Raw genomic sequence first — 15,639 nt, 5'->3', positions numbered from 1 at the left:
GTAAATGGATCATTTCCTATCATCTAGGTAGGAGCTGGTGTAACACATTACACAAAACGGGCTATTGCTGTAACAGTGGATTCCTGTTAGTGTGTTGCAAGTTGATACTGGTAATAGACTAATTGACAAGTGAGAGCTGATGAAATAGTGTGAGAGTGTAGCAGATCTGGGGTTCAATTAGTATTGGTTTTCTGAGCTTGCCTAGCGCTCAGAAAAGAGAATACAACAAGAGAATAATCCCAAAAGTGCTAACTTTGCCCATCTGGCACTCCAGGCAGGCTCAATCAACACTTTAGGAAAAAAAATTAAAATACTATTTGAACCCAGGTCTGGAAAATAGTGAGCGAGGGTTGGTAGGGAGCCCAGGTAACTTATCGTTGCCTGAAGGGTGTGACAAAGGACTGCACAACTACAGGGAGGGTTGCAATGCTGCAATGAAATGACTATAGCCATGTAGTATTAATGTAGTACTATAGCCATGACACTGAATTAAGATGGCATAGGGACTATAAGAGAGTACAGTAGAGGAATGTGAACATTGTCAAAGACTTCAGCCACCCTAGTCATAGACTGTTCTCTCTGCATTGTCCCCCCCCCTCCCTCCCTCCCTCTTTTACGCTGCTGCTACTCTGTTTATTATCTATGCATAGTCACTTTAACTCTACCCACATGTACATATTACCTCAATTACCTGGACTAACCTGTGCCCCCGCACATTGACTCTGTACCGGTACCCCCCTGTATATAGCCTCCCTACTGTTATTTTATTTTACTGCTGCTCTTTAATTATTTTTAACTTATCTATTTTTACTTAACCAACGATGCAGTTTTAAGAAAAATAAGTGTTAAGGGCTTGTAAGTAAGCATTTCACTGTAAGGTCTACACCTGTTGTATTCGGCGCATGTGACAAATAAAATGTGATTTGATTTAACAGCAACTCAACACACCAACAGCTTCAGTTCACACACAAATCATTACATTTAACACACACCAATCACACTTAATAGCTCTTACAGAACATACATTAATTTAAAAAGTCAACACCAACAAAAAACAGGAGTGTACAGCAGTATTATAATACAAGTCAGAGAGAACAGTGCTGAGTTACTTATGTCTTCCACTACTAGTGACTCCTGTCATGTAGCATGTATCAAACAGGCCCCATGTTTCCAGTTGTTATTATTCCCAAAATGAAGTCAGAGGCCCCATCCCAAATCCCTACGCACTTGTGGAGATGGGAGCAGATTTGATTGGTATAAGCTTCCACCTAGCCTAGTGGAGTTTATATTACTAAGACCTGTCAAATCCACTCAGATCTCCACAAGTGTATAGGGCGTAGGGGTCCATTTGGGATTGGGCAACAGTCTAACTTAGTAATGTCTAGCGTTAGTTTATAAGACCCGTTTCTGCCCAGACAGAGACAGACCGATAGTGAGATTCAGTTGAAGCCTCGCCTCGAATATGACGGATACAAATGCCAGAGTTTGTGATACAGCAGAAAGCATATATCCACTATAAAACAGGGAAACCGAATCCATCCCAAAATTCTAACTCAGGTAGTCTTTCCCTGTTCTGGCCCGTTTGCTTACATTCTGTTCCTCAGGTACACAACCCAGTACTCACAGGAAGACAAATTCGTCAGAGCTGCCTATGTTGTTGCTCCTGCTGAGCTTGCCTTGGGGCAGGATGTGGGCGGTGCCATGGGAGGAGCTGTGGCCCACCAGTCCATAGTCCTGGGCCTGTCCCTCCACGAAGGTAAAGATGGGGTACTTCTCGTCGGACGACGATAGGGCCTGGGGTGGGGGGAATATGAAAGTGTTGAATTAGTCACTTATCTTATTCTGGTTGACTTATGTATAAGTAACAGTGCAACTGATGTATAAGTGATGTATACAGTAACAGTGTAACTGATGTATAAGTGATGTATACAGTAACAGTGTAACTGATGTATAAGTGATGTATACAGTAACAGTGCAACTGATGTATAAGTGATGTATACAGTAACAGTGCAACTGATGCATAAGTGATGTATACAGTAACAGTGTAACTGATGTATAAGTGATGTATACAGTAACAGTTAGTGTAACTGATGCATAAGTGATGTATCACTGATGCGTAATAGATGTGTAACATGTCTATCTATAAGTGACGAATAAGCAATCTAAGTTACATCGCTTCAACTCATGTTTCTATAAATCATATCAGGGTCGAAGTTAAAGATATCTATAAAATGATCTATGTGTGATGCATAACTGATGTATAAATGATGCATAAGTGATGAATGTATATATGAGTAATAAGAGACTTGAAATGAGCCCAAGAGGCTGAGCTCACCACACAGACGGCGGAACACAGAGACTCAAAGTCCTTCTTGTTCTTGGCGTAGAAGCCTATAGTACAGCTGGGGTCCATGCGACTGAAAGGCATCTTCCTGGGTGAGCTACAGTGGAACGACTGGGGAGGAGAGAGAGAGGGGGAGGGAGGGGAGAGAGAGAGGAGGGGGGAAAGAGAGAGGGAGATCATTACAGACAAGGCAAGCTACACATCTGAATCTGAAATGAACTACTTTGATCTGGTCAAAACATGCTTATCTGGGACATAGCACAGACAGACAACGTCCAAAGATAGACAGGGCAGCAAAGGAGAGAGAAGAGTGATAAAGTCCAACCAACCTCCAGTGGGAAATTGTCTTGAGTGACGTCCACCACGGCCTGACAGTAGTGAGGGTCCAGATACAGCAGCTGCTCATCTGATTGGACAGGAAGTAGGAAGAAGGCGAGGTTAAATGACAGCCCACTGTCCAATCAGAAGCAACCGAACCAGGAAGTAGAGTGGAGTTCTTACCTTGGCAGCCGATAAAGAACAGCGAATGCTTGGGTTTGCCGCCGATGATTCCGATACAGCATTCTAACCTGAGAATGTTCTTAAGATACAAAGAAATCCATATTCCTGTTAGAGTGACATCAACCATGGATAAAGCTTTGTGACTAAGGTTAGGTTATGAAAGTGTGTGGGTACACACCCTGACACACTGGATGTAGGAGGGGTTGAGAGAGTCTCCTAGTCGGACTGGAACCAGTATGATGACAGACTTCCAGCCTGGACCACTGGCCTCAGGATCCGATATACTCTGGTTCAACGACTGGTCACACAGATGCACCACGTCCTTTTTGTACACTGCAAGAAACACACAAGGACACCATGGGTGTAAGTTTCACTAGGGACATGGGGGACGTCCCCCCCAACATTCTGAAATTGCATTTTTGCCCCCCCACATTCTGAAATTGCATTTCTGTCCCCCCCCCAGTTTTGTAATTTAATTGTGATACAGAAATGAGACACACAGTTCAGCTACATTCAGAAGACTGCTTCAAGGACTATTCATTCATTACCAATGACAAAAACATAACTTATGACGAGAACATTTAAGATGGACCAAACATACATACAATATCTGGTGAATTCGACAAACGACAACACTAACCACAGACACTAACCACAGACACTAACCAAGCACCCAGTAATGAGCACCCAGTAGGAAAGGTAGTGTGAAGTCAATCTCACCACCCATTCATGAGCACCCAGTAGAAATTCCAATAAGCAGCATTTTAGATAAACGTTTTTTACGTGTTTTATATTTTTTTACTGCGTGAAAAATGAATAATTCTGCGTTAACGCGACCCCTAAGTTTAACTTGCTAGTTATCCAAGTAAGTTACTGAATGAATAAGGTGGCGGGGCATCATCTTGTGTTAGCTTCCTGCCGTGTTTGAGAAGTTAAAAGCCCTCTGGTTGAGTTGAGTTATCTGTACAGCTGTACCACTACTATCGTTTCATTTCCTTGCCGTTTTTTCTCCTCTCCGTTCTCGGCCCGTCTGCTCCTCCCCCCTCTTCTCCAAGCAGAGCAGGCTGGCCTGTTGCCCTAGCGACTCCAGACTAGACACAGTGTGTACAAACGCAGACAAGTTTGCGTCAAAAACGTATTGTCTTTCGTTCACATTCGCTTGTAAAATGTCCAAACTCACCAAAAATGACATTCGGTAGCTCCTACCTACACTACATGACCAAAAGTATGTGGACACCTGCTTGTTGAACATCTCATTCCAAAATCATGGACATTAATATCAAGTTGGTCCCCCCTTTGCTGCTATAACAGCTTCCACTCTTCTGGGAAGGCTTTCCACTAGATGTTTAAACATTGCTGTGGGGACTTCCATTCAGCCACAAGAGCATTATTAAGGTTGGGAATTAATGTTTGGCGAGTAGGCCTGGCTCGCAGTCGGCATTCCAATTCATCCAAAAAGGTGTTCGATGGGGTTGAGGTCAGGGCTCTGTACAGGCCAGTCAAGTTCTTCCACAACAATCTCGACAAACCATTTCTGTATGGACCTCGCTTTGTGCACGGGGGCGTTGTCATGCTGAAACAGGAAAGGGCCTTCCCCAAACTGTTGCCACAAAGTTGGAAGCACAGAATCATCTAGAATGTCATTGTATAATGTAGCTTCAAGATTTCCCTTCACTGGAACTAAGGGGCCTAGCCCGAACCATGAAAAACAGCCCCAGACCATTATTCCTCCTCCACCAAACTTTACAGTTGAAACTATGCATTCGGGCAGGTAGCGTTCTACTGGCATCCACCAAACCCAGATTTGTCCGTCGGACTGCCAGATGGTGAAGTGTGATTCATCACTCCAGAGAACGCATTTCCAATGCTCCAGAGTCAAATGGCAGTGAGTTTTACACCACTCCAGCCGACGGTTGGCATTGCACATGGTGATTTTATGCTTGTGTGCAGCTGCTCGGCCATGGAAACCCATTTCATGAAGCTCCCGACCTACAGTTCTTGTGCTGATGTTGCTTCCAGAGGCAGTTTGGAACTCAGTAGTGAGTGTTGCAAATGTGGACAGACGATTTTTTATGCGCTACGCGCTTCAGCGGTGCCGTTCTGTGAGCTTGTGTGGCCTTTCCACTTCACAGTAACAGCACTTACAGTTAAGTGAAATAGCAAAATCCACTTATTTGAAGGGGTGTCCACATACTTTTGTATACATGTATAACTTTATGAGCTGGATTGCCTGTCTTTGCAATTCATTTATTTTAATTTGCGCTCGTTAGCATATTTAGCTAGCAGCTTTAATGGAAATTCGCTATTACTTGTGCTAATTTTGTTAGCATTCTGGTAACAGACCACCATGGTCTTTCTTGCGTTTTTGGCGACCCCTTGTGTACTAAGCCGGTAATACTGTCAATCCCAGAATGAGAGAAGGACGGTATGACGTTATGAAAATCTGGAAACCGCCCAACCCTACCACCCAGTAATGAGCACCCAGTAGGAAAGGTACAATGTAATGTCAAACTCACCAGTACAGTCCTGCGCTACATATACAGCCAGGTTGTGAACCTCAGAAGTCTTGGCCACTGCTTTTCTGGAAAACAAAGATACAGCTCATGTTTAATGTCACAACATACTGATGCTACTGGGCAAGAAGTCAATATCAGGGTTCAGTTCAATTCAATTTCAATTCAGAAAGTAAACCAAATTGACCCTAACCCTGGTAAACGTCAACAGGCAGTCAGGCACACCACCAAGCCTCCTTAAAAAACATAATAGCGACCAAAACATCTACACAATAAAATTGCATTGGTAAACATGTCCACTGGAGATAATTCTGATGCACTATGGCAATACAGACATCCATCAAAAATCTAGGTATAGAAATCAAATGCATGCTGATGCCATCACTGACTTGAATGAGGAGGTCCGTTCTATAGATTCTATTTCTATGGCTGATGCTCTGACAGCATCATTACCTTGACCATGTAGCGCTCCTCACCGTAGTATGTGTGCCACTACTGAGGGGCCGTACCAGTCCCCTGCCTTCTTCCCCGAGCTCTTCCCCAATTCTACCAGCTGGTGCACCCCAAACGGGGCCGGGGGCTCGTCCCCAAACCAGGCTACAATCCTCCGGTGGAGTGGCTCAGCCTGCCTGTCCCTGCCCGACTCAGGCCTCTTCTTCTGGTTATGGTTGAGAGCCGTGTCCCCTGGCATGGAGGTCTTCTGGGGCGTGGTGGGGGTCCGCGAGGAGGAGGAGTAGCCGAAGGAGGGGATGGGTACGCCCCCAGCGCGGGATGGGGAGCGGGGTCTCAGAGCCTCAAAGTCCACGTCGGCGAACTGCTGGACGTCTGGCCACGACCAGTCTAGACAATACAATACAGACAGTAGTGATCGATGGGCCGCGACCAGTCTAGACAATACAATACAGACAGTTAGTAGTGATCGATGGGGAGGTGGAAGGAGGGGGCAGACAGAGGGAGGAGAGAGAGAGAGGGGAGACAGACCAGGAAACAGAGAAAGAAACAGACAGAAGTTGAAGAGAGATGTGGCAGAAAGAGAAACAGATAGGGGCCCAGTCCCAAATGGACCCCTAAACCCTATGCACTGGTGGATTTGACAGGTGTATGCAATATGGTAACAGCTCCACTTTGCTCTCCGACAGGCTAGGTGGAAGTTTCACCAATCATATTGCTTATACCAAACAAATCATCTCAGCTCTACACAATTGTAAGTGCATAGGACGTAGGGGTCCATTTGGGATTGGGACAGAGTTGGTCAAGTTGTCTCATAACGTTAAAAAAGAGGACTCTTTCAAACTATGAGCGGTCTCACCTCGTGGCATCAGATGTACCAGTAGGCCCTGGGCCAGCAGCATCTGTCCGCTCCGCAGCATACAGCCCCAGCCACAGTCTGTAGTCAAGGTGGAGCCCTCCAGCTGGGGGAACTCCCTACGGTAGGTCAGCCACAGCCGAGACACGAACGCCCGCCTGAACCACTCCACCGCATCTGGAAGGGGAGAGAGATACCCAGTGAGCAGAACTGGTTAAAATACATCTTTCCAACCAATTTTGCTCACTGGGTATGGAGCAGAGCGTCATCCATTTTACCAGGAAGTCTTTTGAGGTTGGAGTGGGGTTGTTGGAGGTTAGCTACCTTCACTATTGAGCAGATAGGAGTGGCCCATTACAGTCACTGGAGAGCTCTTGTTGAATGTGGTCTTCGACTTCACCGACCAGCCTAAAGAGGGCCAAGAAACAGAACAGACATTTTTAGAGGGGATTCTTTGTGTCTTGATGACTGGGTGAGGAAGGGGGAAGTTGACTTCGGGAGGGCTATTACACATAGCTTTGTATGAGACTTCTGTTTTGGAAAAATAAATGACCTAACAAAGATTATTCATACACAGAAAGTACAAAGACTATAAAATCCCCCTTGTTGCTATTTCTTAATAAATAAAAAAAAAGCAATTGTTAAACCTGACTGTATGGAAAAACTGGAAGTTAAGTTTGTTGCTAGTTAAACAGCTATATAGAACTATCCACCTTATGGAACAAAATTCAAATGAACCCACTGACTGACCGTATTTGACGTTATTCCACGCCGACATCAGCTTGGTCTTGAGTTTGTCAACCTCGTCTGGCTCTCCGGCGGTGGTGGCCTCCCTGGTTCCACCCCCACCGACATCAGTACCCTGCCTGTTCCCAAAGTTACATCCTCCGCCAGGGTCCACCAGCTGGGGCTGCTGTGGCCTCTTGGTCTCCTCTCTCTGGAGGGTGTCATCCTGACCCACCACTCCTACTCCCCCCACATACTGAACTGCACTGGGAGACACTGAGTTCATGGCTCAGGCTTACAGCTGGGCTCTAGAGATCCTCATAGCAATAGGGACCTGAGGGAAGAGAGGGAGGGAGAGAAAGGGAAGAGAAGGGGGTGGGGATGAGAGAGTGAGGGGTGGGGATGCGAGAGAGAGCGAGAGATGAGAGATGGGGATGAGAGAGGGATGAGAGAGAGAGAGGGATGGGGATGAGAGAGAGAGAGGGATGGGGATGAGAGAGAGAGAGAGAGAGAGGGATGAGGGATGGGGATGAGAGAGAGAGAGAGAGGGATGGGGATGAGAGAGAGATGAGAGAGAGAGAGAGGGATGGGGATGAGAGAGAGAGAGAGAGAGAGGGATGGGGATGAGAGAGAGAGAGAGAGGGATGGGGATGAGAGAGAGAGAGAGAGGGATGGGGATGAGAGAGAGAGAGAGAGGGATGGGGATGAGAGAGAGAGAGAGAGGGATGGGGATGAGAGAGAGAGGGATGGGGATGAGAGAGAGAGAGAGAGGGATGGGGATGAGAGAGAGAGAGGGATGGGGATGAGAGAGAGAGAGGGATGGGGATGAGAGAGAGAGAGGGATGGGGATGAGAGAGAGAGAGGGATGGGGATGAGAGAGAGAGAGGGATGGGGATGAGAGAGAGAGAGGGATGGGGATGAGAGAGAGAGAGGGATGGGGATGAGAGAGAGAGAGGGATGGGGATGAGAGAGAGAGAGGGATGGGGATGAGAGAGAGAAAGGGATGGGGATGAGAGAGAGAGATGGGGATGAGAGAGAGAGAGGGATGGGGATGAGAGAGAGAGAGGGATGGGGATGAGAGAGAGAAATGTCTAGGACAGTGCATGCACGTGTAATTTGATTAGCTATGGAGTAAGGGCTGTGTGTCGCTCTCCTTTTGTCCATGTGTCTGTCCAGCACTATGGTGACGTTTAAACATTGACATTGAAAGACAGAGCGGTTAAGCTAGTTGTGCATCTAAGCAATGACAGATGTGAGTCCGATTTTCTCTCATTTCACGCAGATTCGCAAGAAAGTGGATCTGAAAGTGGCAGGGCTTAAAAAGTTGATGACTTTGCTATTATTATGCAGACGAGCAGCTGTCGCAGTGGTTAGGCTAGTGAATGCTATTGGGAAAAACAATATTAGTCACAGTCAGTTTCAAAGTAAACCACTTCTCCCTCCTTCCCCCTGAGTGAAACTACACTGAACAAAAATAAATGCAACAATTTCAAATATTTTACTGAGTTAGTTCATTATGCCCTAATCTATGGATTTCACGACTAGGAATACAGATATGCTGGGTTGTCTTAGTTACACGTGGTCTGCGGTTGCAAGGCCGGTTGGACATACTGCCAAATTCTCTAAAATGACATTGGAGGCGGCTTATGGTAGAGAAATTAACATTAAATTCTCTAGCAACAGCTCTGGTGGACATTCCTGCAGTCAGCTTGCCAATTGCACACTCCCTCAATTTGAGACTTCTGTGGTATTGTGTTGTGTGACAAAGCAGCACATTTTAGAGTGGCCTTTTACTGTCCCCAGCACAAGGTGCACCTGTGTAATGACCATGCTGTTTAATCAGCTTCTTGATATGACACACCTGTCAAGTGGATGGATTATCTTGGCAAAGGAGAAATGCACACTAACAGGGATGTAAACTAATTTGTGCACAAAATTTGAGAGAAAAGCATATGGAAAATGTCTGAGATCTTTTATTTCAGCTCATGAAACACTGGACCAACACTTTACATGTTGCGTTTTATATTTTTGTTCAGTATAGTTGAAAGAAGCTGTGGGTGAGTGTCACTCAGTTTAGAGTCATCACAGGATGATGTGCCTGAGTGACAAGATAACAGAGGTTACACAGTAACAGACACAGTAACCCAGGAATGTAGTACAAGTGACTTGACTTCCCACTCTGTACTGAAACTGGAAATAGTTGAATTACCCTTGTTAGAAATTGCGTAATTCAAATCTGGTATTGGAATAAGAATCAAGAGATCTTCAATCCAAGCTTAATTTATTATATGCAAAATGTATGTATGATAAGTATGAAGGTTCGTATACGGGCTCACTGAAAAACCACGCAGGGCCGACAGAGAACTGATCCATTGTTCTAAGTTCTTCTTCAAATACTCTGACAGAAAGCCTCCACTTCTTCTGTTGGCCAACCAGAGCAAAGGACTGAGTGTGGTCCAGACTCCATTTCAGCCAATCCGTTCCATTTGTTGCCAGGCATAGTTGCTATGATAATAACCTGCGGAGTCAGCACCGAAAATACACAAATCCACTGTAGCCATGTTCAAGGACAGTTTCACAGACAACAAAGAGAGAGTGTTCTTATCAGCCTGTTATGTGAAACAATCCATATCAGTACAGTGCTCCTCATTAATGCATTCCTTCCAAGCTATTCATCACATACAGATCCAATTAAAAAATAAAACCCAACACCCTCATGGAAGAGGAATTTCTGTCCTTTCTGGGAAAATCCGATTGAATAGCCATCATGTGATTGGTGTGACAACAAATAGCTGGGGGGAAGAGAGTGAGAAGCCTTGGTAGCTGATGGTCAAAATATGTAGTTAACTAACTAGCTATGTCTACACTGTAGCCTATCTGTGACCTTTGACTGTGATCTAACTATTAGGTATGATAACCATCCAATTATTTAAGAAGTAGCCAAGCTGTCATGTTTCTTAAAATCACTAGCTCTAACATGCTAGTTATGCATATTAAGGACCTACAGGCTGGCTGGCTTAAATAGATATTGGCTTAACTACTATCTAGTTAGTTACTAGCTAAACCTCATCCAACACAACACAGCCAAGATCATAACCTTACCACTTTGTGAAGAGTGTCGTTGACATGAGAGATTTGCTTGATAGAACGGCGACGGCAGTGCAGGGTTGAGACCACGTAGTTCTGCTGTGGTAGCCTGCTAGCTGTCAACGTGTCTGGTTAGCAACTTTGTAGAAAACAAGCTAACACGTTAATGTCTCGGCTTTCTTGACGACTCCAGGACAACCACAGCCAATGTCAGCGATTAACAGTAATTATTCTACATCCAACGAGTAAACTCAGTGGAATTATAGCTCACCCGACGATTTCCTTCGTCGGTTGCTCTACGACTGAGCTAGTTAGCTTGCACGATCAGCGGTTTGACGACACACAAGAGGGAGGGATCTAGATACTTCCTGACAGGCTGTAATAACAACATGATTGGTCAATTTATTGATATGCGCAAATATATTGACGTAGCGCGCGTTTTATTGGCTAATATTTAACACATTGACGTTCGTTATATTATGTAAATCAGCTGGCGTCCATGGGTGTACAGGCGTAATGTACTGTGTGAATGAAATTAGATCATACATTTTATTATGATTAACCTGTACTGCTTGTCCTTGGCATGCTCTCCTGAGCATGTCATGTGACTAATAGTGCAAACTCTGTTTTCTAAATATCTTCTAATCATAATTGTAGAACTCTGGGATGATCTTGTTGTATAAGTCTCTATATAACTTTACCTTGAGCAAAAAATACATACTTTTTTACTGCAATAACAAACTATAATTAATTGTTAATGTTATAATTTTTTTAAGACTTCAAGCCTTTACATATGAATTTGTAGGTCTTTTGAATTCCCTTAAGTTACAAAAAAAGCATTTGTACTTTAGAATATTATTTTTGATGTATGAAGAAATTGTGATCTCATCTCCTTAATTTTATTTATATTATTTATTTAGATGTTTCTGTGTACAGTGTGTGTAATGTGGGATCTTGCCTGACTTGTATATTGAATTGTTCATTTTTGTCAATATTTTCAAATAAGCGTGCACAAAACAAAGATAAACCCAAAAACTATTGTTTTTATTTCGTAATCCTCGATTTGCCAGGGAAAATTGCCATTTTATTGGCAACTGGGGAACTTTCTGATATTGAAGGACATTGTGCCGAAGCATGACAGCAGAGCTATAAGACTGGACCCCTCTAGCCCAGCACCAGTGGTACACACAGACACATCAGTGACACATAGATAGACATACAGTAGATAGATACTGTAGATATAGAAATATATAAGATAGATATAGTGATACATAGAAATATATAAGATATAGTGATACATATTGTAGATACTATAGATATAGATAGACCCACAGTAGATAGATATACTGGTGCATAGATATAGTGAGACCTAGATACTGACCCCATGTTCGCTCTATGTGCCACGACTCTCCTCTACTTCCTGTCTTTTAGCCAATCAACTCCTGCTGCTCTAGGCTGTGAGGACCTGCTTAAGCCCATGGATCCACCACAACTAGACAAGCAGCTCTTGGGGAGATGGGCCCTCGTCGCAGGCAGCCGGAGCCACCCTTTATCCCTGGAGACTCTTGACTAGAGGAGGCGATGGATGAGTACAGGCGACAGGTGGAGTGCCTGGGGCTGCCTCTGCCAGTGGTGATGGAGCCTGGGAAAGCCCTCTGTGGATATTATGTCTTTCGTCTAATCTGGATAGAAGAAGAAGCTGGATCAATGTGATCAGAGAGAGTAGCGATGATCAGAGAGTAGCGATGATCAGAGAGAGTAGCGATGATCAGAGAGTGGGGGTAGTGAGACAGATGTAGAGACACTTTTTCTATCATCTGTTTTGTAATACAACAATTCTGTGTTTACTGTTTCTCGATGTACTGTATAATTTTTAATACAAATTCATGATTTATCATATCAAAATAATAATAATATATATTTTTAAAGGTATAGAACGTGTTTCATTGGCTAATATTTTACACTGACGTTATGTAATGCATCTGATGTCCATGGGTGTTGGCTACAGATACCTGTGAAATTGTGAATTAAATTAGATCATGCATTTTATTATGATTAACCAGTATTGCTTGTCTTTTCGTGCAAACTACCAAAGGTCTCTGTTATCTAGTTTCCTACGTTTAGCCTAGTTGATCTGCATATAGTTATATACATTTTTATGATGGACATAATGTAGTTATGAATGCACATTAGTTTACACTGGACTTAAGTCATTTTAATAAATTCACACAAGGTTTCTTGTGGAAATCGAAGGTTGTAGAATATAGAACATGTTATGTCTCCTTTGCTGTTGAACATTGGCCATCTGGAGTCAGGTTGATGTTATGAGCTCCAGGCCTGTATTTCTTATCGGCATGCACAAGAAAATGACAGTGGCAGAAGTTCAAGTTTAAATAAATTATCTGAATTGTATAACACATTCTTCCCTTCACGTGTCTAGTATTAGACTGTTGTACTTGTCTTTCTGGCACGAACACTCCCATTTATATTTTCTTACTAGCACTGATTTTGCTGATATCTGCTTTATTGAGGAAATACCTGCAATGACTGATATGTGATTGCTGTATCTACCTTAGTTGACTACACTGACTGTAAGTCACTCTGGATAAGAGCGTCTGCTAGCTAATGGACCAACATGTAAAATGGAAATAAGAAACAGAGAAATGACAAACAACAAGAGAAAGGTAGAATGTCATCATATTTGCCCTTTATCAACATAACTTTTTCAAATGAGGTGAATGAGATAAATGAATCGTTGGTGGTCATTGTGAATAAATATAATTGTATATTTGTTTATGTACAGTTTATATTTTATTTTCTCCCAGATAATACATAACTGTAGCAATACAGACCAAAACAAATACTTAGAAATGAAGAAAGAAACGCTTGAAAATATAAAGTGCATTTCAAACAATTCATTTTCTGCCATCGTTAACATGTAAAACGGATCTCTATATACCACAGAATTCATCCATGCAAAGTTTTGAGGAAAATATGCCTGAAAAAAACCTCGCATACACAGGTGGCCACAAGAGTTTATTATTCAAAATGTGTACGTATTTTCTCTTCCCAGACCAGTTTTGACTAACGTACCTACTCCTGATGTTTCAATGATTATATTACGATAAAGACCACCTTAGTGATCAGGTTATCAGCTGGATAACATGGGAAATATGACAAAATGTTATCTGGTTCCCTTTATATTTGAAGGTAGAACTAACAGTCACAGAATAACACTAAAGAGCCACCCATCTCTGAACAGTTAGAGAATAACAAGAAGTGGAATGTTAGGATATATTGTAAACTACTGCAAACATTCCAGTTATCTACCAAAACAAGGGACAACTGTATATTCAGTAGGGGTCCAATTCAGACTTGAGATAAGTAGAGTTAACATGGACTTAAGTCAATAAAACCTGGACTTAAGTCCACGTTTCTTGACTTAAGTCCAAGTTAAGTGTTCTTATCTCAAGTCTGAATAGGCCAGGGCCCTAGGCCTCTTCATTACAACAGCATCCCTAAAATATATCTTGCTATATTAAGTACCTTGACCTGTAGTTACAACAGTATGTAGCTCTCAGATATGGTGATAATAAACTCCATAATAGTATAAAATGAAATATGTATTTTGAATAAACTATGTTAAATTACATGGCATTATGATTATGATATGGAACAATGTTATATATATATATATATATATATACAGTGCGGAGAACAAGTATTTGATACACTGCCGATTTTGCAGGTTTTCCTACTTACAAAGCATGTAGAGGTCTGTAATTTTTATCATAGGTACACTTCAACTGTGAGAGATGGAATCTAAAAAAAATCCAGAAAGTCACATTGTATGATTTTTAAGTAATTAATTTGCATTTTATTGCATGACATAAGTATTTGATCACCTACCAACCAGTAAGAATTCCGGCTCTCACAGACCTGTTAGTTTTTCTTTAAGAAGCCCTCCTGTTCTCCACTCATTACCTGTATTAACTGCACCTGTTTGAACTCGTTACCTGTATAAAATACACCTGTCCACACACTCAATCATACAGACTCCAACCTCTCCACAATGGCCAAGACCAGAGAGCTGTATAAGGACATCAGGGATAAAATTGTAGACCTGCACAAGGCTGGGATGGGCTACAGGACAATAGGCAAGCAGCTTGGTGAGAAGGCAAAAACTGTTGGCGCAATTATTAGAAAATGGAAGAAGTTCAAGATGACGGTCAATCACCCTCGGTCTGGGGTTCCATGCAAGATCTCACCTCGTGGGGCATCAATGATCATGAGGAAGGTGAGGGATCAGCCCAGAACTACACGGCAGGACCTGGTCAATGACCTGAAGAGAGCTGGGACCACAGTCTCAAAGAAAACCATTAGTAACACACTACGCCATCATGGATTAAAATCCTGCAGCGCACGCAAGGTCCCCCTGCTCAAGCCAGCGCATGTCCAGGCCCGTCTGAAGTTTGCCAATGACCATCTGGATGATCCAGAGGAGGAATGGGAGAAGGTCATGTGGTCTGATGAGACAAAAATAGAGCTTGTTGGTCTAAACTCCACTCGCCGTGTTTGGAGGAAGAAGAAGGATGAGTACAACCCCAAGAACACCATCCCAACCGTGAAGCATGGAGGTGGAAACATCATTCTTTGGGGATGCTTTTCTGCAAAGGGGACAGGACGACTGCACCGTATTGAGGGGAGGATGGATGGGGCCATGTATCGCGAGATCTTGGCCAACAACCTCCTTCCCTCAGTAAGAGCATTGAAGATGGGTCGTGGCTGGGTCTTCCAGCATGACAACGACCCGAAACACACAGCCAGGGCAACTAAGGAGTGGCTCCGTAAGAAGCATCTCAAGGTCCTGGAGTAGCCTAGCCAGTCTCCAGACCTGAACCCAATAGAAAATCTTTGGAGGGAGCTGAAAGTCTGTATTGCCCAGCGACAGCCCCGAAACCTGAAGGATCTGGAGAAGGTCTGTATGGAGGAGTGGGCCAAAATGCTGCAGTGTGTGCAAACCTGGTCAAGACCTACAGGAAACGTATGATCTCTGTAATTGCAAACAAAGGTTTCTGTACCAAATATTAAGTTCTGCTTTTCTGATGTATCAAATACTTATGTCATGCAATAAAATGCAAATTAATTACTTAAAAATCATA

General features: G+C 43.3%; 1 protein-coding gene across 1 annotated transcript; it reads right to left on the bottom strand.

Moving 5' to 3' along the window:
- Nucleotides 1-957: 957 nt before the first annotated feature.
- On the bottom strand, nt 958-10,819 carry atg4da (autophagy related 4D, cysteine peptidase a). Its single transcript, XM_084199358.1, has 11 exons — nt 10,493-10,819; nt 7,415-7,724; nt 6,989-7,072; nt 6,668-6,841; nt 5,835-6,198; nt 5,362-5,426; nt 3,024-3,178; nt 2,846-2,924; nt 2,674-2,750; nt 2,336-2,455; nt 958-1,794 (listed from the first exon to the last, which is right to left on the bottom strand). Exons 2-11 carry the CDS (start codon nt 7,674-7,676, stop codon nt 1,621-1,623), a joined length of 1,554 nt encoding a protein of 517 aa, XP_084055484.1. The 5' UTR covers nt 7,677-7,724; nt 10,493-10,819; the 3' UTR covers nt 958-1,620.
- Nucleotides 10,820-15,639: the final 4,820 nt, after the last annotated feature.

Source organism: Coregonus lavaretus (genome assembly GCF_964263955.1).
Source record: "Coregonus lavaretus genome assembly, contig: HAP1_SCAFFOLD_255, whole genome shotgun sequence".
NCBI classification, from domain to species: domain Eukaryota; kingdom Metazoa; phylum Chordata; class Actinopteri; order Salmoniformes; family Salmonidae; genus Coregonus; species Coregonus lavaretus.
The sequence above is the reverse complement of the archived record's forward strand: the minus strand, read 5'-3'. Positions and strand labels throughout refer to the sequence as shown.

Coding starts and splice junctions, on each gene's coding strand:
- atg4da (XM_084199358.1), bottom strand. CDS start 7,676: ATGAACTCAGTGTCTCCCAGTGCAGTTCAGTATGTGGGGGGAGTAGGA. Junction 5,427..5,834: donor GTAGTGGCACACATACTACG/GTGAGGAGCGCT, acceptor TTTGTTTTCCAG/AAAAGCAGTGGCCAAGACTT. Junction 3,179..5,361: donor TGTAGCGCAGGACTGTACTG/GTGAGTTTGACA, acceptor TGTTTCTTGCAG/TGTACAAAAAGGACGTGGTG.